General features: G+C 37.1%; 2 protein-coding genes across 2 annotated transcripts; one reads left to right on the plus strand and one right to left on the minus strand.

Moving 5' to 3' along the window:
* Positions 1-1502: 1502 nt before the first annotated feature.
* LOC118484217 lies at positions 1503-2132 on the minus strand. The gene has a single exon (XM_035980220.1). It carries the CDS (start codon positions 2130-2132, stop codon positions 1503-1505), a length of 630 nt encoding a protein of 209 aa, XP_035836113.1.
* A 21413-nt stretch (positions 2133-23545) lies between these two features.
* On the plus strand, positions 23546-25023 carry LOC118484218 (receptor-like protein kinase HERK 1). The gene is made up of 2 exons (XM_035980221.1): positions 23546-24487; positions 24937-25023. The coding sequence occupies exons 1-2, from the start codon at positions 23546-23548 to the stop codon at positions 25021-25023; spliced, it is 1029 nt and encodes a 342-aa protein (XP_035836114.1).
* Positions 25024-25089: the final 66 nt, after the last annotated feature.

Here is a 25089-nt window from a genome sequence, read left to right on the forward strand (position 1 = left end):
ACACACGTTATATATCATTCTAACATGGGCTTAACACATGTTATACATGAACACATGTCAGGTTACATCATGGTGTTCTGTTACAGCATGAACCACTATCACATGTTATAAATGAACGAACAGTTCTTTCCCAAAGGGTGTGACTTATTCAATGTCCCCGCATTAACGTCGCCTACATCCATCCAGCTTGTCAATTGAATATCTTTTATGCATCTGTTTCTGTAAATCAACACACGTTATATAACATTCTAACAGTTGGCTTAACACATGTTATGGGTCTGAGTCTGTGAATCAAGCAACTCAACAAAAAAACACTTACTGTTTAGATCAAAAACCCAAACAAGCAACCCAAACCAACAAAAAAAAACAGCTACTGTTAAGATCAAAAGCCCCTAACAAGCAACCAAACCAACAAAAAAAAACCCGTTCAAAATCTCATCCTAAAGTTTTTTGATTTATTCAAGAACACTTACCGGATCTAGAACCGTCCGATGAACACGAAGAAGATCTTCAAACCTTCTTCTCACACACACACTCGTGCTTAACCTTTTCTTTGAATTCTTGAACATTTCTCTTCGGACTTTGAATTTTGGGTTTCTTCATTAAACTTGGATCTTTGAGAAGATTCTGACTCGTACTTGCCGTATCATCTATCAGTTCACCTCTTTTTAGATCCCTACCCGCAAAATTCTTTATTCCAGTCATGTTATCTTGTGTACCAGAACTTGCTATCTTGAGGTTGATCTTGTACAAACGGTTCTTGGTCCTTGTCACCTTCATCATAAGTTTTCCTGTATCATCATGAATGGTTAGCAAATCACGTTTCATGTGAATGTCGCATCCACCTTCCGTTGCTTGACCAAGACTTATGATATTGCTTTGCAAACTCGGTATGTAGTAAACATCGGTTAACAGGTGCTTCTCCCCTGTTTTCCCTTCAAGTAATACCGATCCCTTTCCCCGTATGTCAATACAAGATCCATATCCAAACTTCACCTTTCCCGTGACACGCTCATTAAGTTCAAATAAATAAGCTCGATTACCCGTCATGTGATTCGATGCTCCGTTGTCGAGATACCAAGTGTCTTTCTCCATTGGCTCAGTCTCGAAACGCTTTGGATTCACCCATTCTTCATTTAGAAAAACCGTCTCTTGATCACATCTCATCATGAATAATGATGGATCAAAGTCATCGGATTTAGCTAAGTTAGCTTCATCGTGTTTCTTCATACGATCCAGACATCCTGACGCGAAGTGACCAAATTTATCACAACGGTAACACTGAACCTGTGATCTATCTTTCCTTCCTTTTTGGCAATCATTGGTTCTTCTTTGACCCGTTTGCTTTGACCCATGATCTTGACCATCTCGACTTTGACTTCCATTTTGGCCCTCATCATCTTGGCCTTGACGTCTGCCTCGGTAACTAGAACCGCCTCGCCCACGCCCACGCGTATTTTCATAGGATTTGGATTTCGAGGATGACTCACCATTGGCAAACATTAGATTACCTTGATTTCTGCTAAAGACTCGATACCCTTAATCCTATCTTCTAACGTCTTCAGTCTACCGATCGCTTCCTGAAATGTCATGGCCTTCAAATTTGCGAATTGTTCAGTTGATGCGACAATTGGAACATACTTTGCTGGAACAGAGCCTAATAACTTTCTGGTTAGCTTTTTGTTTTCGTAGGTGGTTCCCAAACTGGCTGCTTTGGTAACCAACTGACTTATCCTGCCCGCGAAAGAACCAACTGTCTTTGTTTCTTTCATTTTCAAGTATTCGAACTCATTTTCCAGTTGCTCAAGCTTTGCCTCTCGAACCCGTTCAACCCCAACATACCGTGTCTTCAACGCTTCCCAAATTTCCTTTGCAGTCTGAAACTGAGCTACTTGAAACACGAGCTCTTCGGGTATTGCCTGAAGTAGAAGTGCAACCGCCATGTCATCCTTTTTTGCCTCTACCTCCTTTTCGCCTGGTTCTAAAGCTTGCTGTATTCTATGAACCTTGAATACTGCCTTGATACGAATCGCCCAGATGTTGTAATTTGTTTCGGTTAACATTGGACATTGTAAAGTTGTGGTACTTTGATCCTTAACCACAACCGGTAGTCGTCTGGCCCCGTCTGTCATTGGTTTCTGAACAACTTTTCAGAACCGAACCTGCTTGCTTGCAAAAACTATATTCTTTTCTTTGAATTTTTTTTCTTTTTGAGTTCCTCATCACCAACAAAATAAAATAAAACCACCTTTACGACTCTTCTAGAATTCTACTCACACTACACTGGGTATATATCTCCTTGAATTTCAAGACACCAACAAAGAATTCAAACAAGATTTCTTACAAGCTCTTTTATTTACAGAAGAAACCAAAAATGTCCTCTTTATTTCCCTCGCAAATCCTTTATGTGTACGCAAAACAAAACAAGAAGTCCACAAAAGACAGATAGCCTAAAAACGGAAACGTTGTCTCTCGTAATGCACAATCTGGGACTACTCGTGCACAATAACTAAATCGAAGGAACCTGCTTGTTTCCTCGATTGTCGCAGTCGGACTACAGAAACCACCACCGTGGATTTCGATCACGTCTTGTCTGCCGCCATCGCTATACAAGTTTCACCGCCGTTGATCCTCCTGATCAGCAATGTCTATGATCTTGTCTCCTCCGGTGTCAAGTTCGTCGCTCAGCTGTATTGAACTTGGATCACAAGCCTGAGCTCGCTTGTTGATTTCGAACAACCTTCGAAACAACTCCTATCGGGAACCTGCTATTTTCGAGTTGTCGTCGCATGAACAACCTTCTCATTGTCGGCTACCGTAACAGTACCATGCCACTGCTCCGACGAACCGGTACCGCCGGGCTCGACCTTCTTGATCGTCGGCCCGTTAGACTTCTTAGCCGCCGATTAAGAACCCGAGTACCGTTTGATATCAACGATTGAACTTGGCTTTGATACCAATTCAAGTCCCAGTCGATAATCAAACTGAATAGAAAAGATTAAGAAGAGAATTTAGATCGAATAACTCTCAATCTTATTAATCAGAAAATAACTCAAAACTGATTACAGACTCTCAAACCATAACTCGGTTTCTCTCTAGTCTTGTCTCTTAACTTCATAATAATGCCTAACCCTACCTTGGTTTATATAGGCTAACCCTAACTTGGTGACCAAGACATTACCAAATAACCTTAACTTGGTGACCTAGACATTACCAAATATAATTATAATGTAATTAGGAAACTTAATCAATTATGACCAACTTGTCAACATTGATCCCTCAAGTTCACCGACTTGTGACTTAAACTCCTTTGTCACCCTTTTACATCACCGAATTGTGATGAGTCAGGAATTACCGCCAACAGAACATTTCTTAGTGTTTGACTTCTTTTATTAGTGATATTAGGGTAACACTTTGTGAAGTACTAATGACAGCAGGTGAATCTACTCCTAAAAGACAAAAGGGAATCCAAAAACCACTTAACCGGAGTGATACAACACACAAAGTGTTAAGTTAGGAGTGGTAGGGGTCAAGGTGATGGTGATAGTTGAGAGTGGTAGCGACCAATACACAATAGTTGAGAGTGATAAAATCCAATAACCCAAAAAACAAACAAGGTTATAAAATTAATAAACCGACAATGACACTAAAGTTGTATTATTCTTTAAAGCCACAATGATCATGATCCCCACTTGAACAAAAGAAACCATAATCTTTTATTATATAACTAATTAATGCCCTCAACCACTAATTCATTTTTTTTTTTTTTTTTTTTTTTTTTTGAACGACAAATTTGGATCACTGACGGACCACTGGAGTATCATCGTGCCACCAGCAGAACCACCCGATCATATCCATCTCCACTAGGCAATAATGCCTATACACCAATTCAGGAGGAAACCCAATAAATCTGGGAAAACCCCCTTTGTGGGAATCGAACCCATGACCTAATGGTCATAAGCCTTACCCCACCACCAAGATACCACTAGGCTATAATGCCATGGGTTCAACCACTAATTCATACTTACAAGTTTTTTTATTCAAGACAAAATGAAACATGTATTTATTTATAAAAATCGCACTTGTAAAATTATGCCTTGATAAAAAGGAGGAAACTGAATATAATCATACCTGAAAAACCCAAACCGAAAATTATAAAACCAGAATATTTTTCTTTCTTATTTGGTTTTTTTCGGTTCGGCTATCGGTCCTACAAATCTTGGTAAGATAAACTGCATAATTCGGTTTCATTGGATAGCCTAACTGAATAAGCCGTTTAAACAATTGAATATGGTTCAGTTATACATATTTCTAATTTGAATCAGTTCAGTTTTTTGTTAGAATAAAAAGATGTTTTAAACCGAATAAACCATTGATTTTGGCAATCCATGTGAGTGTACACACACGACTATATAATAGAGGTCTCTTTCAAGGAAAATTCTTGAAAACTTCACTGACAATCCCACTTACACCTGAGGAAGAAAACAAACAAAATGTAAGTGTCACTAAAATATAACATTATTTGTATCAACCCATACGTGATATAATATTTCTCTTTCTAAAGGCAAAAAGAAACATATATATTTAGAAAAACGTACTTCATTGTGGTATTACTCATCTTCCCACTTTGGAATAATTTATACGACTAAAGAATAACGTATATAATAGAAAAAGTGAAAGTAACAATAATTTTGGCAATCAGTGAGATAGCGTGATTGTTTCTATTATTGTTTTCCATCTTGTAATTGTTTTGTTTCTTCCCAAATAGTTGCTTGCTATTCTTTTCTTTTAATGAAATTCAGCCATTCAAAGAAAAAGGTTACGTGATTAAAGGAAATCGTTTTCATTTTTAGTTTCACATTCAAAGAAGTGATGCCTCGATAATGGATCAAAAATCCAGAAGGTGGATTAAAAGTTAAAACCATACATTAGCTTCTTTTTTTAATTGCATTACATAGTTAAATACTATAATTAACTTACGCACGCAAATGGGAAGTGGGTTCCTAAGAAAGTTAACATTCTGGCCTGGCGCGCGCAAATGGGTCGGATAGCTACCTTAGACGCCCTTACCAAACGGAACTGTTTTAATGGCGACAATACTTGTGTCATGTGCGGAGATGGTAACGAGACTGCAGAACATCTGTTCTGTTCTTGTGCGGTAGCTTCGGAGGTTTGGTTTCTTATAAGTCGTTGGCTCAAGATTAGTCCGATCTTTGCCTTTTCTCTTACCGAGATGCTTGATATTCATGAATTTTCTGGCTTGGGATCTAAGGCGAAGGACATTTTTAAAGGTATTATCATGGTTGGTTGGTGGTGTATTTGGAGAGCGAGGAACGAAACTAGATTTTCCAATAGGCATTTTTCGGCCATAAGCATTGCTGAAGATATTAAGTCCCTAGGTTTCTTATGGTATAGTAACAGATCTAAAAGTAAAGATGTATCTTGGGCGAATTGGGTTTCTTTCTCTCTGATGTAATTGGGTGTTGTTGTTGTTGTTTGGCGGCCCTTGCTTTCGAGGGTTGGCCGTTGTGAATAAATGACTTACGCACGCAAATGTAGAATATAAAAAGTAAATAAATTAAATATATACTCATCTCCGTCGTTGAGTGTGTAAATTTACATCAAAGTTACCGATACAAAAAAAAAAAAAAAAAAAAAACTTTATTTTGAAAGCAATTCAATTTTCAATAAAGCAATTCAATTTTCAATAAAGTTTATATCAAAATGTTCATAAAATAAAAAAAAAAAAAACCCCGATAATGTGTATTTAGATTTTCTAAAAAGTAAATAGCACAAGTTATCAATGAAATCAAATTAACTAATAAATGAAATGTTATTAAAGAAAAAAATCGTCCCCAACTACTTCACGCCAATGGGTCGTGATGTCCCATCTGTAGCTACCCTACCACATCATCTCTTGCGGGAGTCGTGATAACCGCATCAGATAGCCTACCATATACTGTATATTGGAAAACAAAAACACCATCAAAATTAATGACGATATATAAATTTCTACAACCATGCACTAAAACCAAGTATTTGCATCTTAGGGTGAGAAAGGTGGTTAGTGAGGAGTGGTAAACTCTTCCAGGTCTTCCAAAGCCAATCACGTCATGCCATGTTAAGTTCTCTCTCCAATTCTCATATTTCCATTCAAACATAAGGGGTGGTCATCTCAGGTCGAGTTCTTTATTTTTTCTATAAATTATGCAACAATAATTAAAACATATTTTAAACAAAATAAAAATACATTAAACTAAAAAAAGGCATTACAATAAATTATAATTCAAAAAACATTACATTAAATTAAAATTAAAAAAATTACATAAAATTAAAACTAGGAAAATAAAACTGAAAATTTGAAATTGCATGACCAATTTTGGCGAACTTGCGTTTTCGGGCTAGAGTGAATGACAACATCTTCAGTGAAACCTTGTTGTGTGGCTTAGTAAACGTCACCAAATCCCGATCACACAAAAGTGTTCTCTCCGCATCGCATTGTTCTGCCACCGAACCGGATCCCGAACATTTTTTCTTGCCCTCGCCTTTGTTTTATTTATCCATGGTGGAGAGGTTTTTAGTTTGTAGTTGTGAGAAAAAAGAAATTGTAAAATGCGGTATTTAAATAAAGAAATTATTTCTTAAAACACAACATTATAGCCATTACATGCCCCTCTAATGTTCGAAAATTACAATCACTGCATGCGGTGAATAGCTACCACATTCATCAACAACACCGCGTGGACAAGGGATCGGCAGCGGTTTTACCATGCGGTAACTCGACTCACCACCCCAACTCCACCCGACAACCCCGTTCACCCTTTGTTTAGAGGAAGAAATTAAATTACCTTTTTGAATTAATATACCCAACCATCACTCATAACTGCCAACCATTCAATTGTTATGTTCTATTGCATCTCATTTCCCCTCTGCGTAAGGCTGCTTGTAAGGATGTAGGGACATACAGGGATGATGATTTGGAGGTTGAGTACTGATGGCAATAACGTTGCATGGTGTGTGGTGCCAAACAAAACCATCTGGATTCAGGATGGCCATCATGGCAATAGTGACATCGGCACGTGCATCGGTTCTTGTTAATGGCTCCCCGACTCAAGAGTTATCATGTTCGAGGGGTTTGCGACAAGATGATCCGTTATCTTCTTTCCTATTCATGCTCGCCATGGAAGTTAACTGGTGTAATGAAGAAAGCTCGCACCGAAAGAAATTTTCAAGGTTTGTCTATCTCTTCTAACTGTCACACTCCAACCGATAGCGGAAACATCGGGGCGCGGCACTAAGCAAATTAGATTGCGCAAGAGAGTCCGCAACACTAATTGTTTCGATAATTGATTAATCCAATTTCATAAATTGTCTAAAACATCCGCCAAAACTTCACAACCACAAAGTATCAAATAACATAAACATTTAAACACTGTTCAATTTCCTGAATTAACTAAGATGAGTTTCTAAGCATCATCCTAGCTTGTTTCTTGAATCCCAGCTACTATCAACCTGTAACATGTATTAAAATACTATCAACAAAATTGTTGGCTAGCATACAAGTTTGAATACGTAGCATAATGGTTTAAAAGAACTCATATCCATCATAAAACATATAATAAGTTTCACTATGCGAGTTTACGCAGTCCAAGTGATAGCCCAAGTTTCCAACGCGTTAAATGCCTTTCCCAAAGACTAGGGGTGTTCATCGAATCGAATATCGAATTTTCGAATTATTCGAATCGAATTGTTCGAATAATTTTTATTTTTCCTTGAATTCGTATTCGATTTCGATTAAAACCTATCGAATTCGATTCGAATTCGAATTCGAATAAAAAACCCAATTCGTATTCGATTCGTATTCGATTAAAGTTTCGAATTCGAATCGAATTCGAATAAGTTCGATTTAATTCAGATTCTTTAAAACATGTAAAAAACTATCAAAATGAAACATAAATTTTAAAGCAGCCATAAAGCACGATATCACTCCACATTACAAGTTAATATTTTTATGGTTAGAAATCTATTGATAGATACTTAGGTTTTACTTATGGGTCATGTAGTGGGTTTGGTAATGGATAATTTTAATACTTGGAAAAATTTTGAAAATAATTTATAGTATAACTTAATAAAAGTTATATATGTATTATATATAAAAATAATAAATAAAAATGTATAACTTTTATTCGAATTTCGAATCGAATCGAATTTGAAATTATAAATTCGTATTCGATTTAGTTGACTCGAATTGAATCGAATTCGAATTCGAATTCTTATAATCGAAACGAATTCTTGATAATCGAATCGAATTTAAACGAATTTCGAATTTTTCGAATTCGAAACGAATCCTGAACACCCCTACCAAAGACTAACGGGAGGTTAAATGTCTCATCCTAACAATACCCCAAAGACTAACGGGGAGGTGCATTACCCCTATAGCGCTACCATTGTTAAGGCGGAACTACACACAAGGATTAAACATTCACATAGCATAAAAGTCTCAAGTATCAAGTTTCAAGTTCCATGTTAATGAGGATAGAGCATGTTTCCAAATAAGTTTCAACTGTCTTGGTAATAGAATATATGTTGCATCCCAAAAGTGTTTAAAACAAAAAGGGATCGAGTATACTCACAGTGGGTGCTTAGAACCAAACACTGTTAGATTGGATCGAAGGGAGCGCTGGATCAGCCTGCGTGTGGGGAACAGAGCATAAGTCCTCTAAGTACTGACCCGGTCGAGAACAGAGTGTCGAACGGTGCAAAAAATCGAGTAAAAATGTCTGATAGGATACCTAAGCGGATGGTCATCTGGACGGATGGTCATCCGGTCGGATGACCATTCGAACAGATGGGCTCCATCCGATCAGATGACCATTCGAACGGATGGCCATTTGAACAGTGGGTAAAGTTTGCGAACTATTAAAGTTTCAAACGTTGTGATCATAGTGTCCTATAAAACAAACAAGTGTCAACATAATCAGATCATCTGGACAAATGGTCATCCAATCGGATGGCCATTCGGACAGACGATCAGTGTGTGAACTTTTGTGAAATTTTCTAAGTTCCAAGTTAACGGAGACGGTGTAACGACGTGTCAAACAACGGAAACATTCCCAAACCCAGCTCGTCCAGTCGGTTGGGAACCACCCCTTCTTGAACCGACGAACTGTTTATGGTGAGGTTTCATGTTTGGACCCGTCAATCGACCCATTTTCCGGTGGGAATTCAGTTCTCAAGCCACCTCTTGACTAAAGAATGAGTCAATAGCATGTTTGAGTCCGATTCCACTACTGTTTTGTATAGAAATTTAAGAAAAGTCTGAAAGTAGTAGTAAAACGTGATGTTCATCAGATCTGAGCCTAAAACCATGTGAAATTCCGTCAGATCTGATGTAAAAGTATGAGATTCTTAAGTTTTTGTACAAAAGTTGTGAAAATCTGTTAGATCTAGGGCCGTTCTTGCTTAAATGGTGCTCCACAATAGTTTGTACCAATTTCTGAGTGGAAAACACCTCCAAGAGACCCCAAATCTGTCGATTTTCGTGAAAATATTGAAGTGTTTGTGTTATTTTGATGAAGAATCTTGTGTAGAAGTGACAATTGAGGAAAGGTGTACAAGAATCAGAGAAGAATACCTACGATTTGCCTTGAATCTTGCTTAAATGACTGAGAGTGCGTGTGGTCGGATGGCGGAGAGTGAAAGGTGAGAATGAGAGCACAAGAAACCTATTTGTAGATGATGTTGACAGCTAAGGCGGTGTAAGTGTGCAAGGGGTCGGATGGTCATCCGATCGGATGTCCATCGGGACAGCCGAGACTCGTTTGCTTGTTTTTAAATTTTGGTTCGTTTTGCGAGCTAGATTAAGTGTTGCGTTGCGTATAATTGTGTTTAATTACTACATGATAATTTTATATAATTAACACAAAAGTTTCCGTGTTTTAAGTTGCGTTCAAGCTAGTTTCACGTCTGATAAGTATCAAGCTTCTCGCGTAATAAGCATCAAGTTTCTCGTTCAACCAAGTATCAATGTTTCTTGTTCAATAAGTGTCAAGTATCGAAATCTCTCGTTCAATAAAGAATCAAGTTTCCCGTTCGATAAGCATCAAGTTTCTTGTTTAATAAGTATCAAGCATAGCAAGTGTCAAGTTTCAAGACTCGAGTTTCAAAGTATCACGAGAGTCTAGTATAACAAGAGTCAAGTATCACAAGAGTCAAGATTCATGCATAAAGTATCAAAAAAGAATTATAGAGTAAAAGTTTCACGTAGTTTAACATAGTTACGTCTTAAATAAGTATCATTAAATATTTACGGGGACTAGACTTGCCAAAAGATAAAAGTTTCAATATGCAGGGCGTTACAGTCTCCCCTCTTTTAGGAGATTTTGTCCCCGAAATCTAAGAGGAGGACTTCTCGAAGAGCTGCGGATATTTGGTTTTCATTTCACTCTCGAGTTCCCAAGTGAATTTGGCGCCACGCTTTCCTTCCCATCGCACCTTAACTATGGAAATTTTGCTGTGCCTCAGCCGCTTGGTACCTCGGTCCATTATTTCGACCGGTTTCTCCACAAAATGAAGAGTCTTGTTTATTTGCAAGTCATCGATGGGAACCTGAAGTTCCTCGTCTGCTAAGCACTTCCGAAGATTAGATACGTGGAATGTCGGATGTACATTGCTAAGCTCTTGAGGAAAATCGAGTCGGTAAGCCACCTTGCCAATCCTTTCGAGAATCTTGAAAGGACCCACATAGCGAGGGCAAGCTTTCCCTTTTTTACCAAAACGTATCACTTCTTTCCTAGGAGATACTTTGAGCACAACGTGATCTCCAACATTGAATTCCAGAGGCTTACGCCTTTTGTCAGCATAGCTCTTTTGTCTGCTCTTAGCCTTGATCAAGTTATCGCGGATCTGAAGAATCTAATCCCTCGTCTCTTGAATGATTTTAGGGCCAGTAAGTTGCTTGTCACCAATCTCATGCCAATTGAGAGGAGATCAGCACTTGCGACCATATAGAGCTTCGAAAGGAGCTATCTGAATACTGGATTGATAGCTGTTGTTGTATGAGAACTCGATCAATGGTAAATGTGCATCCCAATTACCACCAAAGTCGATAACACAAGAACGGAGCATATCCTCTAGGGGTTGTATAGTGCGTTCAGTCTGTACTTCCGTTTGAGGATAAAAGGTTGTACTAAGATTCAAGTGAGAACCCAAAGCGGTCTGAAAAGTTTGCCAAAGACGTGAAGTAAAATGACCATCACGGTCAGAGATAATGTTAATGGGTATACCATAACGACATATGATTTCATCTGTGTAGATTGTAGCAAGTCTTTCCACTTTGAAATCTTCACGAATAGGGAGAAAGTGGGCTGATTTGGTCAAATGGTCAATGATTACCCATATACTATCATGACCGGCAGGTGTACAAGGTAGTTTAGTTATAAAGTCCATAGCGATACTATCCCATTTCCAAACAGGGATTTTGGGTTGTTCAAGAAGACCTGAAGGACGTTGATGTTCGGCTTTAACCTTTGAACAAGTAAGACATTTCGCGACGTATGCGGCGATTTCCTTCTTCATACCAGGCCACCAATAAGTCGTACGCAAGTCATGGTACATCTTATCAGCACCAGGATGAATAGAGTATCAGGATTTGCGAGCCTCGTTCAAAATGAGCTCACGAAGATTGTCGCGATCTGGCACCCAAATGCGATTGAGATAGTCCTGAAGTCCATCAAACTTCGTTTCAAGTTGATCGATCGAAGCACCTCGTATTTCAACGATTAGACTACCTTCGTTAGCTGACGAGTATTGTGCCTCACGAATGCATGCATGAAGATCACTAGTGATCTGAGTACAGAGGATGCTACTAACATGCGTCTTACGACTAAGAGCATCGGCCACGACATTCGCCTTGCCAGGATGGTAATGAATCTCACAGTCGTTGAGCAACTCCACCCATCGTCGCTGACACATATTCAGTTCCTTCTGGTTAAAGATGTGCTGCAGGCTCTTATGGTCAGTGAAAACCACACACTAAGTACCATATAGGTAGTGTCGCCATATCTTTAATGCTAAAACAACTGCGCCAAGCTCCAAATCATGCGTTATGTATTATAAAAAGGAGTTCTAAACATTTGTGGTTGAACTCTATAGGCAAGGAAACCGAGACGTCAAGTGGACAAGCCGGTGGTGATACACGTTTGAAAGGAAAGCTTTGAAGATATGTAACCTTGGTATTGTTACATTATGTTTGATTTGAATTTTAGTTGCTTAAAATTGTGTTATGAGAATTGTAGCGTTTGGTAGAAGTGATGAAGTTCACTAATTAATTAAACGGGTCAAAGATTGGTTAGGATATGTTTAAAACTCCAGGTGTCCTAGGACGTGTCTAAAACCAGCCATGAGCCCCTGGTATCGATTTGCAGGTGTTATGGTGGTTTGTGTGGTGAACAAGGAAAAATGCAGCAGCTATTCAACACTTTTTGCCAATTCTACCCCGTCGCGCCTCGCGACAAGAAAGAAGGTGGGCTTTTAATTTTCAGAAGTTGGTAGCTTTAGTCCCTTGCCATCAAAACTCTTAAATACTTTCATTCTTGGCACTTTTAACCCCTCTAAGCCAGTATTAGGTATACCCGGGAGTATAACTGAACATCATTAAGCTCCGGGATCGTTAAAAGGTCACTCAGAGGTATAAATTAACATGTTGACGCTTTTAACCCTTCAATTCACCAACTTTTGAATTAAATTACAAACGGTTTCGTTCGTCCAACAAGTAGCTCGTTAAGAGAATACGAACATTGTATAAGTTCACTTAGAGGCATAGTTTAAGCATGTTGACACTTTTAGTCCCTCCACATTCATTATTTCATTGTTTGGCAAAAATAGTGCCTCATAGCCAACGTTTGACATTATTAGGATTAGGGACACGTGTCAGTACATTATTGGACACAATTTTACAAGGTGTTACAAAATGTGGTGAACCTAAAACGCCTTCTTATATGCTTCTCTCTAACTGCAGGGCTTCCGGTAAATCTAAAACAAAGTAGCCTTTATGGGGTAGGGGTGGAGGACACACATGTACAACTTACGGCGAATGTGATGGGAAGCATGAGAGGGGAATTTCCGGTTAAATATTTGGGACTACAAGTAGGCGCAAACATGAACCTAATTAAAAAATGGGATCTGGTTGTGGAGTCTTCAAAAAAGGGCTATTATTGTAGAGGGCAAATACGTTATCCTTTGGTGGCCACTTTGGTCTGGTCCATTTTAAACGTGCTCCCGACATATTATTTCTCATTATACAAAGCTCAAGTTTGGGTTATTAAGAAGTTAGAAAAGTTGTGTAGGGACTTTTTATGGGTTCGACTCCGGATAAAGACAAGATGAATTGGGCTTCGTGGAAGAATATAATGACACCGAAGGATCTAGGAGGGATGGGGGTCGGTTCGCTTCGGTTGGCAAACTTGGCCATGCTATCCAAATGGTGGTGGAGGATCAATGTAGATAGGGCCAGTTTACAGAGGAAAGTAGTGTGGGGTGTGCATAACAACTCGAGGACGTGGAGTTTTATCACGGCAAAATTGTCATTGGCGGGTCGTTGGAAGCAAATCCACAACTTATCGGTTGAATTTGGGGGCGTGGGAGTAAACTTGGAGGCCTTTTTTTATGTGTATCCGAGGCAGGATAAAAATGTATAATTTTGGTAAGAAAGGTGGCTTTTTGATGAGGCGCTTTGTGACGGGTTCCATTCTCTATACCAGCTGGAGAGTCAAAAAGTGTATTGTTGAAGGATCGAGTGAACATTGAAGCAAGTGCGTCGGAGCTAGTCACCTCTTGGACCAGACCTCCAGAGCGTCGTCTGATTTGGAGTTAACATAGCTCGGCTTCCTTGTGGCAGCGTTGCAGGCCTTCGATTTTGGGTAGGGTGGATAAGTGGGGCTGGGTTTTGGATGTTTCTTGTTCATTTCGGTCAGAAGTATCAAGGATTTTCTTCACAAACAAGCGTTTCCAGATCTAGGTTTAGAGAATGTATGGAATAATTGGGCTCCAATTAAGGTAAATTTTCTGTTATGGAAGGTTATACAAGACAAGGTTCTTACGGTTGCGACCCTAGCAAGAAGAAATATTATGGTGCAAAACATTTGGTGTAAACTTTGTAATAGGCAGAAGAATCAACCTTGCATCTCTTCGGTTCGTGTCATGTAACAGAGAAGATTTGGGACCTAGTTTTGGGTGGTATAGGCTAAACTCTGTTTATATTCTGGAATTAAAGGATCTTGCAAGCATCCATAATCAAAATAGAGGATCGGGAAAGTGGCAGCACGTAATATCTTTGGTGATTTAAACAGTAGTCTGGGTTATATGGAGAACGCGAAATGAAGCTACTTTCAATGCTAAGTGAATGTATTTGACAAGGATGAAAGAAGAGATAAAAATGAAAGGCGAACACCCCTAGTCTCGCCTAGAGAATTGGTGTTGATTTGATTAGTTTGGGGTTATAAATGTATTTGGTGTATGAGCTGTATGAACTTTGGTGAATCCTTCTGCTTAACAATGGGTTAACCTGAAGAACTAATAGATTTTGTTAGCCTTTCAAAAAAATTGTTAAAAAGATGGTTTGAGAACGAGTGAGATTGCGAGTACCCACTTCCATGATTTAAGGATGAAAAGGATGGAAAAATAGCTTAGTGGAGCTGATGTGACCTAAAGATGGCGATGATGATTCCGTCTATCCTAACAAGTAGCACTCACCTACAAGAAATTAAAGAAAATGACAATTCCATAGTCTTGTCAACAACTTTGAATTAATCCAAAAAAATCAAACCAACCGCTCTAGATTTATTGTTCTTGTTGGACATGTCGTACTTATTATCTATATTCTTAAAGTAAAAGGTGGCTATGTCACCAACAAATTACAAGAATGCCCTTAGTCATGAAATTATAATAATGCCTTTCACTGTTGGTTACAATTTACACACAATGGTCTCTCTCTTCCCGTCTAATTATGAAATGTCATCAGCTCTCACCTCAGGTGGAGTCACCGACGGTCATTATTTTCCGACCGGTTTATCGGTGTTTTCTCTCTACCTTCAATGTCAGGTCGGAATACTTGGTTACGATCATCGTCGTCTGTTCCGGTATGGCCGGTGTGGAGTTCTCATAGAGTGAGTAAGGTCGGGATATCGAAGTAGAAGGAGAAGGAGACATGGGTTGAATTTTATCCTAAAGTAAGGATGATAAGGTTGCTTAGATGTTTGCAAACATCTGAGAATTTTTTCTGTTAGAAATGTTAGATGTCACTATGAGGGTGACGTCAGCTGATCTCATAATAGAGCTTTCGTACTTGTATAAATAGATCACACCTGTTAGTAATCTATTTATCACACACATCAAATTTACTCTTGTACAAACTGATTTGTTTGTGTGATCAGCTGAGGGGGAGTTTGTAGAGTCAATCGAGTTGTAAAACATTTAAATCTTGACGATTAATGAAAAACAATCGTTGATGATAACTCCCAGTTTGTGTTTGCAACGAAGAAACTCAGTTTCTAACATTCCGAGTAATTCTTGTCTCTTTCAAGACTTGAACCTTGTACCTCTCCCTGACCACCAGACTAGTTTCATTATTGTGCCCAACTCTACTAGACCATCATTGGCAAAAAGTTGGATGGTTAGGGGTGGGTTAGGTTTGGTTCATTGTATATCAAGGCCTTTGTTTTATATTATCAGCCTAAAACATGGTTATTATTTTAGCAGCTGATTATCTATGTCAAATAAAGAAAAAGAGTGGTTACCAGCATATCAAGATTTGCAATAAAACATACATGTTGATTTAAAATAAGACGATGGGTTTTACATTTGGTAAAAAATGAATATAAAAGGTTTGTAAAAAAGGATAAGAATTCATAGGGCATCAATTAAGTATACGCTATGAATACTGTAAAAATAATATAAACAACATTGTTGCCGTGTGGGTCGGAACAAAGTTTGTTAAAAACAGAGTTGTATTCGCAATTAGAAATTTTTTTGGTATGATAATTTATGTACTTATGTAAGGACGGTTTTTTTTGCGGTTTAACGTACCTTCATAATTTATGTAAAGGATAAAAACACCTATAATTAATCTAAAAAAACATAAAGGTCAATGGGACTTTAGATTGGGCCACATGACCTGTCTTATTGGACCGGTATTTAATTCTCTCTCTTTTTTTCTTTTATGGTTTTACAAAAAAAGTGTGTTTATATATTTTTTTAATTGTTATAATAACAGTAAGGTTGGGTGGTTAACTGACTAACTTGTTCAACTTGCAACCAAGACATTTGGGTTTGACTTTGGTCTTTCACTTTTTTTTTTGACATTTTTTTCCTTTTAGTTTTTATTTTTATTCCTGTTCTTTTTTAAATTACATTTATGAGTTCACACCGTAACGTATGACACATAATACACTTTTTTTATCTATTTCTAACCACATTAATGTCATGATCTTAATGAACGTAATGAAGTCGTAAATGTGTCGTGTTAAGCAAGTGTAGTACATGTTAATGCCATTAGTGTAACGAATAACGAATTGAGTCAAATATAATACATTTTTATTGGACGCTATAAATTCGAGTACTACACGTTGTGACGCCGCCCAACGCGCGTCCATGGGCAAATAACTAGTTTTAAAAAGTGTTCCATATTGATAAATAATCAAAAATAAATAATGAAAATTAAATTTAGAAAAACGGAGAACACAAAATGTAAATTCATAAAATACAAATAGCTACCTACCCTTTCCCTTTCCTGACAATTAGTCTGCAACACTCCCAAATTTCCACTGCTTTTTCATCGACCAACTTTTGCCTTGTTCCCATCCTTCCTTTCCCTCCAACAGTCCAATAGTCCAACATCCTCTCACATCCATCCGGCTCCCATTAGATCACTTGCTTGCCACTGCACTTTTACATCCGGCTGTTGCTTGCTTTGCTTTGCTGCTGCTACTATTATTATCTACATCTCTTTCACCACCGATCGCTCGCTGCTACTCTTCGGATCACCAGGTTCGACCTTTGTAAAGTTTTATGAATCAAGAACAATAACAACACAACACAAGAAAATAGCGACAAAACGGTGACAAAATCTTATTTATCCAACCCAAAGATGTTTGTCCCCCAAATACCCAGAAGATCTTACAACTGTAAGATCAAACAATACAACAATACAAAACCAGTACAAAGATGATCATCTGCTGATGATCATCAACACAAAAGTACAAAGAAAAATACAGAATGAACTCTCAGATACAGGTGAGAGTTATTCTCAACAAACTTTGGGTACAAAACCCTAACTCGGTGAACAGAGAGAAGACTACGATCAAAACTAAACCAATAATGAAGATGAAGAAGCCTTTTATAGTCTGAAACTTTCAAGTTTCAGAATAACCCAGAGACTTCCAAGAAAGTACAAGAGCAGCCCCCAATGTTACAATATACACCCTTAGATATTTGTTAATGTTGGGCCAAGTTGTTGAGACGGGCCAAACCTGTAACAAGAATCTTAACAACCCAATTAGTAGAAATAAATAAATATAAACCCACTAATGAAAGCCCAAACCAAGTTGAATGAGAAATAATCCAACCATTTTAACATCCCCCCTTCATTCAACTGGTTTAAACAAATCAACAAGTCCCAATTTTTCACAAAATGTATCATGTTGTTCAACACTTAAGCCTTTTGTGAAAATATCAGCAAGTTGACTTTCTGAGTCAACTTTAATGGGATTAATAACACCATTGCCAACTTTCTCTCGCAAGAAATGCAAATCTAACTCAAAATGTTTGGTTCTTTCGTGAAACACTGGGTTAGCTGCTATAGACAGAGCAGCTTGACTATCACAACTTAGCTGCATAGGCAACTTGCAATCAACATTCAACTCAAACAATAAATTTTTTAACCAAATCAACTCACAAGTTGCAGAACACATAGAACGATATTCTGCTTCTGCTGTAGACCTTGAAACTGTACTTTGTTTCTTGCTTTTCCAAGACACAAGGCACTGTCCCAAGAATATACAAAAACCAGTAACTGATTTTCGAGTGGACAAACATTTTGCCCAATCTGAATCAGCAAATCCATACAAAATTAGATCATCAGACTTCTTAAAAGACAGTCCTTTACCAGGACTTTTCTTTAAGTACCTTAAAAGTCTCAAAGCTAAACTTAAGTGCACTTCTTTTGGCTTGTGCATAAACTGACTTAAAAATTGAACAGTATAACTAATGTCAGGCCTTGTCAGAGACAAATATATCAATTTTCCTATGAGTTTTTGAAAGCCAGTTATATTTTTTAAATCTTGTTGATTTTTTTCAAGCTTAGAAGAGATCAAATAATTTTGTTCAATAGGAACATTAACTGGCTTACAACCTAAATAACCAAAGTCATTTAAAAGCTCTAAACAGTATTTTCTTTGATTAAGGCAGACACTATTGTCATTATATAACACCTCAATACCAAGAAAATATTTTAATATTCCTAAATCTTTTATTCTAAAAGTTTCATGCAACACTTGTTTAATTCTCTGAATTTCCTCTTCAGAATTTCCAGTAACAACCACATCATCAACATATACTAACAAAAACACAGTAGTATGCAACTTAGACAATATGAATAAGGAATGATCACATTTACTTTGCACATAACCATTAGCAATTAAAACATCAGTTAATCTTTCATTCCACTTCCTAGGAGCTTGTTTAAGTCCATACAAAGACTTAACAAGCTTGCACACTTTTGTCTCATTTTTAGAATAATAGCCTTGAGGAAGTTTCATATAAACATCCTCTGTAATTGTACCATGCAGAAACGCATTGTCCACATCTAATTGGTACAATGGCCAACCATAGAAAACAGCAAGTGATATAATAACTCTAACAGTAACCATCTTGACAACAGGAGAGAAGGTCTCTCCAAAATCAAGACCTTCTCTTTGATTAAAGCCCTTAGCAACTAACCTGGCTTTAAATCTTTCTACTTCTCCATTTGACTTATACTTAACCCTATACACCCATTTACATCCAATGGGTTTTCTTCCTTGAGGAAGATCAGTTAAGACCCAGGTATTGTTTCTGAACAAAGCATCCATCTCTTTGTTCATTGCTTCTACCCATCTTGGATCACAAACTGCTTCCTCATAGGTAGAAGGTTCAACAGTTTTATTAAGAGAAGATGTAAAGCACATATTTTCAACAGATAAACAAGCATAACTAACTACTTTATCCAAACTGTACTTAGCTTTACTGTTTAAGACAAAATTTTCAAATTTTTTAGGTAAAACAGATTTCCTACTAGACCTTCTAAATGAAGGATTTGTTCCCTCAGATGGGTTAATCTCAGCATTTGGACTACTGGTGTCCTCTGCCCTATCAAATCCTTCACTACTACTACTACTTTCAATTCCAGAAGTTGAAGACTGAGTTTCAGTTGAAGACTGATGTTCAGCACTATCACTTCTATGAATGGCAGATGTAGAGGGGATTGATTGCTGATCAACACCAGTAATCTCATGAGATTTATGACTCCCCTCTTCATCATTGGGAATAGTAGGATTGGTTGTCAATGTTTCAACATTGTCAAAAAAATTTAAATGATTCAAATTATGTTGTAAATTTTTATCAAAAACACTTAACTGAGAAGCTTTAAAAGGAAACACAGATTCATAGAACTTAACATCTCTAGAATAGAATTCTTTTTTATTATCTAAACTCCATAACTTGTATCCTTTTTTAACATTTGAATATCCAATTAACACACACTTCTCAGCATTAAAAGACAACTTATCTGAATCATTTAGAATAGTGCTAAAACAAAGACATCCAAAAATCCTAATATGTGAAAGAGAGGGTCTAAAACCAAACATCAACTCATATGGACTTTTACCTAACAGCACAGAAGAGGGTAACCTGTTGATTATATAGACAGCAGTTAATACACAATCAGCCCAGAAATTTAAAGGAACACCACTTTGAAACAACAGTGATCTGGACAGATTTAAAAGATGACGATGCTTTCTTTCCACAACACCATTTTGTTGTGGTGTATAAGCACAAGTAGTTTGTTGTAAAATACCTTTAGACTTACAAAAACTTTCCATTTTACTATTAACAAACTCAGTTCCATTATCACTCCTGAATATTTTAATCCTTTTTTTAAACTGAGTTAGAACAAGTTCATAAAACCCAACAATATTATCAAAAACTTCCATTTTGCTTTTCAACATATAACACCACACAGACCTAGAGTAATCATCAACAACTGTTAAGAAATATTTAAAACCATCTCTACTTGTGACTTTATATGGACCCCAAACATCTAAGTGAACAATATCACCAACACTACTTGTTTTATGTTCACTTAATGGGAATGGACTCCTAACTTGTTTAGCCCTATGACAGATTTCACAAGCATGTTTCTTAACATCAACAATACCTAGATCATCTTTTAAAATAGACAAGACTTGATCAGCAGGATGACCAAGTCTGCTATGCCACAGATTACTGTTGTTTAGACTATTAAAACAGAAGTTTATAGAATTACCATCTTTTTTTAAAAAATATAGCCCATTATCCTGTTTACCAGTCACCAGGACTCTCCCTGATTTCGAATCCTGTAGTAAACAAGTATTTTCATTAAAAACAACAGTAATCTTATTGTCCTTAGACAACTTGTAAACAGACAAAAGGTTCACACTATAAGTGGGAACAAAGAAAACATCATGTAAGATAACACCCTCAGCAAGTGCTATGCTTCCTATTTTTGATACTTTAGCTTTAGTTCCATTAGGATGAGATACAGTTAAATCAAATTCAGACACATCTATACAATTAAACATGTCCTTATCAGTTTTGACCATATGTTGGTTTGCACCAGAATCACAAATCCAATTACAATCAAAACCAAAATTAATCAGACTAGAACAGCACATAAATTCTCCTGAGACATTAAAACTACAACTAGACTCACCTCCCATATTAGAAGCCTGTGAGTCAGAACTGGTTTTTTCACCTACAAGACTCAAAAGTTTTGCAACCTGTTCTGGAGAAAAAGGAGAAAAGGAAGGAGCAGAAGACACATTTGTTTTATTATTCGAAAAGTTTTTACCACTTTGACCCCCAGGTTTCTTTTTGAAACCTGAAGGATAACCAACTAATTCATAGCACCTATCAATAGTATGACCCAGTTTATTACAATGGTTACACTTGAAGTTAGGATTAGGTCCTTTAAACTCTTTCCTTCTTTGTTCAAAATTCTGATTAGTTTTAGAAACAAAAGAAACATTTTGACTCTTAGTATTACCACTTGAATTTCTATGTGATTCTTCTCTGGATATTATTGAAAAAGCAACTTTGACAGAAGGTAATGGCTCTCTTGTTAATAAATTTGTTCTAACAGGCTGATAAACATCATCTAACCCCATTAGAAACTGCATGAGTTTTATTAATGTTGAAAAATCATTATAGTCTTTTGCAGCTTGACATGAGCAAGAAGGCAGTTGAAGAACTGCATCAAACTGCTTCCACATAGTGTTCAGTTTGTGATAATATTCAGAAACTGAACTCCCATTTTGTGAAATACCATTTATTTTTTTATACAAATCATAAACTATTGAGCCATCAACTTTATCATAAGTTTCTTTCAAGTCTATCCAAACATCAGAAGCAAATTTTGAAAAAACTTGACCTAAGTATAACTCTTCTGAGACAGAATTTAGCAACCAACTTAACACAACAGAATTGCATCTGTCCCACTGATTACTTAACACTTCATCATCAGTATTTTTCTTACACTTACCATCAATAAAACCAAATTTGTTTTTAGCTTCTAATGCAAGTTTCATAGCACTAGACCAAACCCTATAATTCTCAGTTCCTTTCAATTTTATACCAATTATAGTCAAAGCACTTGAATCACTTGGATGAAGAAATAGTGGATCTCCTATATCCAACTTACTAATCAAGGTCTGAGAAGACCCAGAACTATCACCTTTATCACTCATTTAGACAAAAAACAAACACACAGCAACAACTCAAGCAATCAGGACAACAAAGCAGAACAAATATACAACAATAACAAACCCTAACAGGCGAAGCTGAGTCAGTGTCAAGACTCCAGGTTCATCACTCACAGGTGCCTGGACATGTCTTAACTCAGGAGCCTTAATTCTAATACCAACAATACTACCCAAGATATACCAAAAAAAAACAAACAAAATATCACTAACAAAAACAACAGCTATACAACAAATAACAGAAAGCAAACAACAAACAAGATCAAAACAATCAAATAATAACAAACAAGTGCCGGTCCTCACTACCCCGACTTCAACTAGATCAACCAACAGAAATATGAAGAGAGGAGTTAGAAGGATCTCACAGCGGGTGCAAGTAATCCAAGATCACAACAGATCTAAACAGATCTGAAGTTAACACAATATCAACAACACTGGTTGGTTTGCCCTAAATCTTCAAGGATTTAGAGACCAACGCAGTTCTTCTCCACAAAATAAGAAACCCTAGCTAGGGTTTGTAAAACTCCAAAAACCTCCTCAGATCTAGAAGATCTATCGACAAAGAACCAGATCTGCTTCTTTATGCAGACCTACACACAACCAAGATCTAATGTCAGATTAAAGCAGCGGAAACAAGATCGGATCAAGAGCCAAGAAGCTCTGATACCATGTAAAGTTTTATGAATCAAGAACAATAACAACACAACACAAGAAAATAGCGACAAAACGGTGACAAAATCTTATTTATCCAACCCAAAGATGTTTGTCCCCCAAATACCCAGAAGATCTTACAACTGTAAGATCAAACAATACAACAATACAAAACCAGTACAAAGATGATCATCTGCTGATGATCATCAACACAAAAGTACAAAGAAAAATACAGAATGAACTCTCAGATACAGGTGAGAGTTATTCTCAACAAACTTTGGGTACAAAACCCTAACTCGGTGAACAGAGAGAAGACTACGATCAAAACTAAACCAATAATGAAGATGAAGAAGCCTTTTATAGTCTGAAACTTTCAAGTTTCAGAATAACCCAGAGACTTCCAAGAAAGTACAAGAGCAGCCCCCAATGTTACAATATACACCCTTAGATATTTGTTAATGTTGGGCCAAGTTGTTGAGACGGGCCAAACCTGTAACAAGAATCTTAACAACCCAATTAGTAGAAATAAATAAATATAAACCCACTAATGAAAGCCCAAACCAAGTTGAATGAGAAATAATCCAACCATTTTAACAACCTTTCAACCCATTTTTACAAAATGTTTGTTGTTGAGGTCGATTTGGTAAATCAACGAGACCAGAACCCACCCGGTTACAATACTTTTGAAATCTAGAAGAAAAGGACTTCATTTTTTAACAGCCTTTAAATTTTCTTATATAGTCTGATTGCTCATATGTTTAAGTTACATTCTCTCATTCATTTGTAAGTTGTAGTAACCCACTCACTGATTTTTCACTCTTTTTTTTTTTTACTTTATAAACAGAATCATGACAACAACAATCGCCAGGTTTGCTCACTTACAAATCCCACTTCAAGACGTACTAAACGCCACCAACAACTTTCATCATGATAACATCATCGGACGCGGTGGATTGGGACATGTATACAAAGGACAGCTCCAGCGGTCCGGGGAGTTGATCACGATTTCTGCGCTGAGGTTAGATGGTAAGCACGGTGGAGGAGTTGTCGAGTTCTGGACTGAAGTTTCAATGCTTTCTGATCTCAAGCATCCAAATATAGTCTCTATTGTCGGATTTTGTGATGACAAACATGAGAAGATCATTGTGACCACGTATGAGGCCAAAAATGGAAGTCTCAAGGAGCATCTAAGCAACCCGAACCTCACATGGACGCAAAGATTGAAGATATGTGTAGGCGTTGCTCGTGCGTTGAGTTACCTCCATTATGACCAGCGCCGTGGTTATGGTGTTATACATCTTAACGTCAACAGCTCCACAATTTTATTAGACGAGAACTGGGAACCCAAGTTATCCGGTTTTAAAGTTTCCATCAAACAATCACTTAACCGAATGGACCAGGTCGTCCTTTCTGAACCTATTGGCACAATAGGCTACGTGGACCCAGAAATTGGAAAGTCCAAAGGTGTGACCTGTAAGTCGGATGTCTACGCATTCGGTGTTGTTTTATTTGAAATATTGTGCGGGAGGAGAGCATATATTAGGAACGATGCTAATAGATTACTAGCTCCATTGGTCATGCAACATTATGAGAATGAAACATTGCATGATATTGTCCATCCTGATCTAAGGAATCAAATATCCATGGGAGCACTTAGAAGATACTCAGAAACGGCACATTTTTGCTTAAAAGAAGATAAGATACAACGCCCGAGTATGCTCACTCTCATTGATGAACTTCAGAAAACACTTGAGAAAGCATTGAAGTTTCAGCAGCGACGTGAATATTTTGTAAGACCTTCTTTATTATTTTTCTTTTTTTTTTATGTCAATTACTTCCCATGGTTTTAATTTGTTTATTTTAGAAAATAGCACTTTAAGAAAGAAAAAATAAAGTAAAGTTATAACATTTGTTAACTTTAACAAATGGATATTGTTAATTATACTTAAAAATTCACTGTTAGTTACAGTAAAGTTTCCATATAACAGTTGGTTACTATAAAAAAAAAAGTTAAATGCTTGGTTGATCCCGATGGTTTGTAAATATTACAGACTTGGTCTTAGTGGTTTAATAATTACATACTTGGTCCCAATGTTTGTTATTTTTGCACTCGGGTGGTCCTTATCATTATCCTAGGTTAGATTTTTTAGTTAACTATATGTGAAATGACATATTTGCCCCTCAACAATTAAGAAAACTAAAAATATATGAATTACAGTTATTTAATAAATTCAAGTAGGTACCATTTCCTACCCCTACCCAATCCCCACCCCCATCTTCTTCTCCATCTTTGTCTGCAAAGAACAATAACGTTCCACCACCATAACTAGTTTAATACCCGTCCGTTGGACGGCTTACGCTAACAACGTAACAAACAAAGATAATGTATATT

Source organism: Helianthus annuus, chromosome 11 (genome assembly GCF_002127325.2).
Source record: "Helianthus annuus cultivar XRQ/B chromosome 11, HanXRQr2.0-SUNRISE, whole genome shotgun sequence".
Classification (NCBI taxonomy): Eukaryota; Viridiplantae; Streptophyta; class Magnoliopsida; order Asterales; family Asteraceae; genus Helianthus; species Helianthus annuus.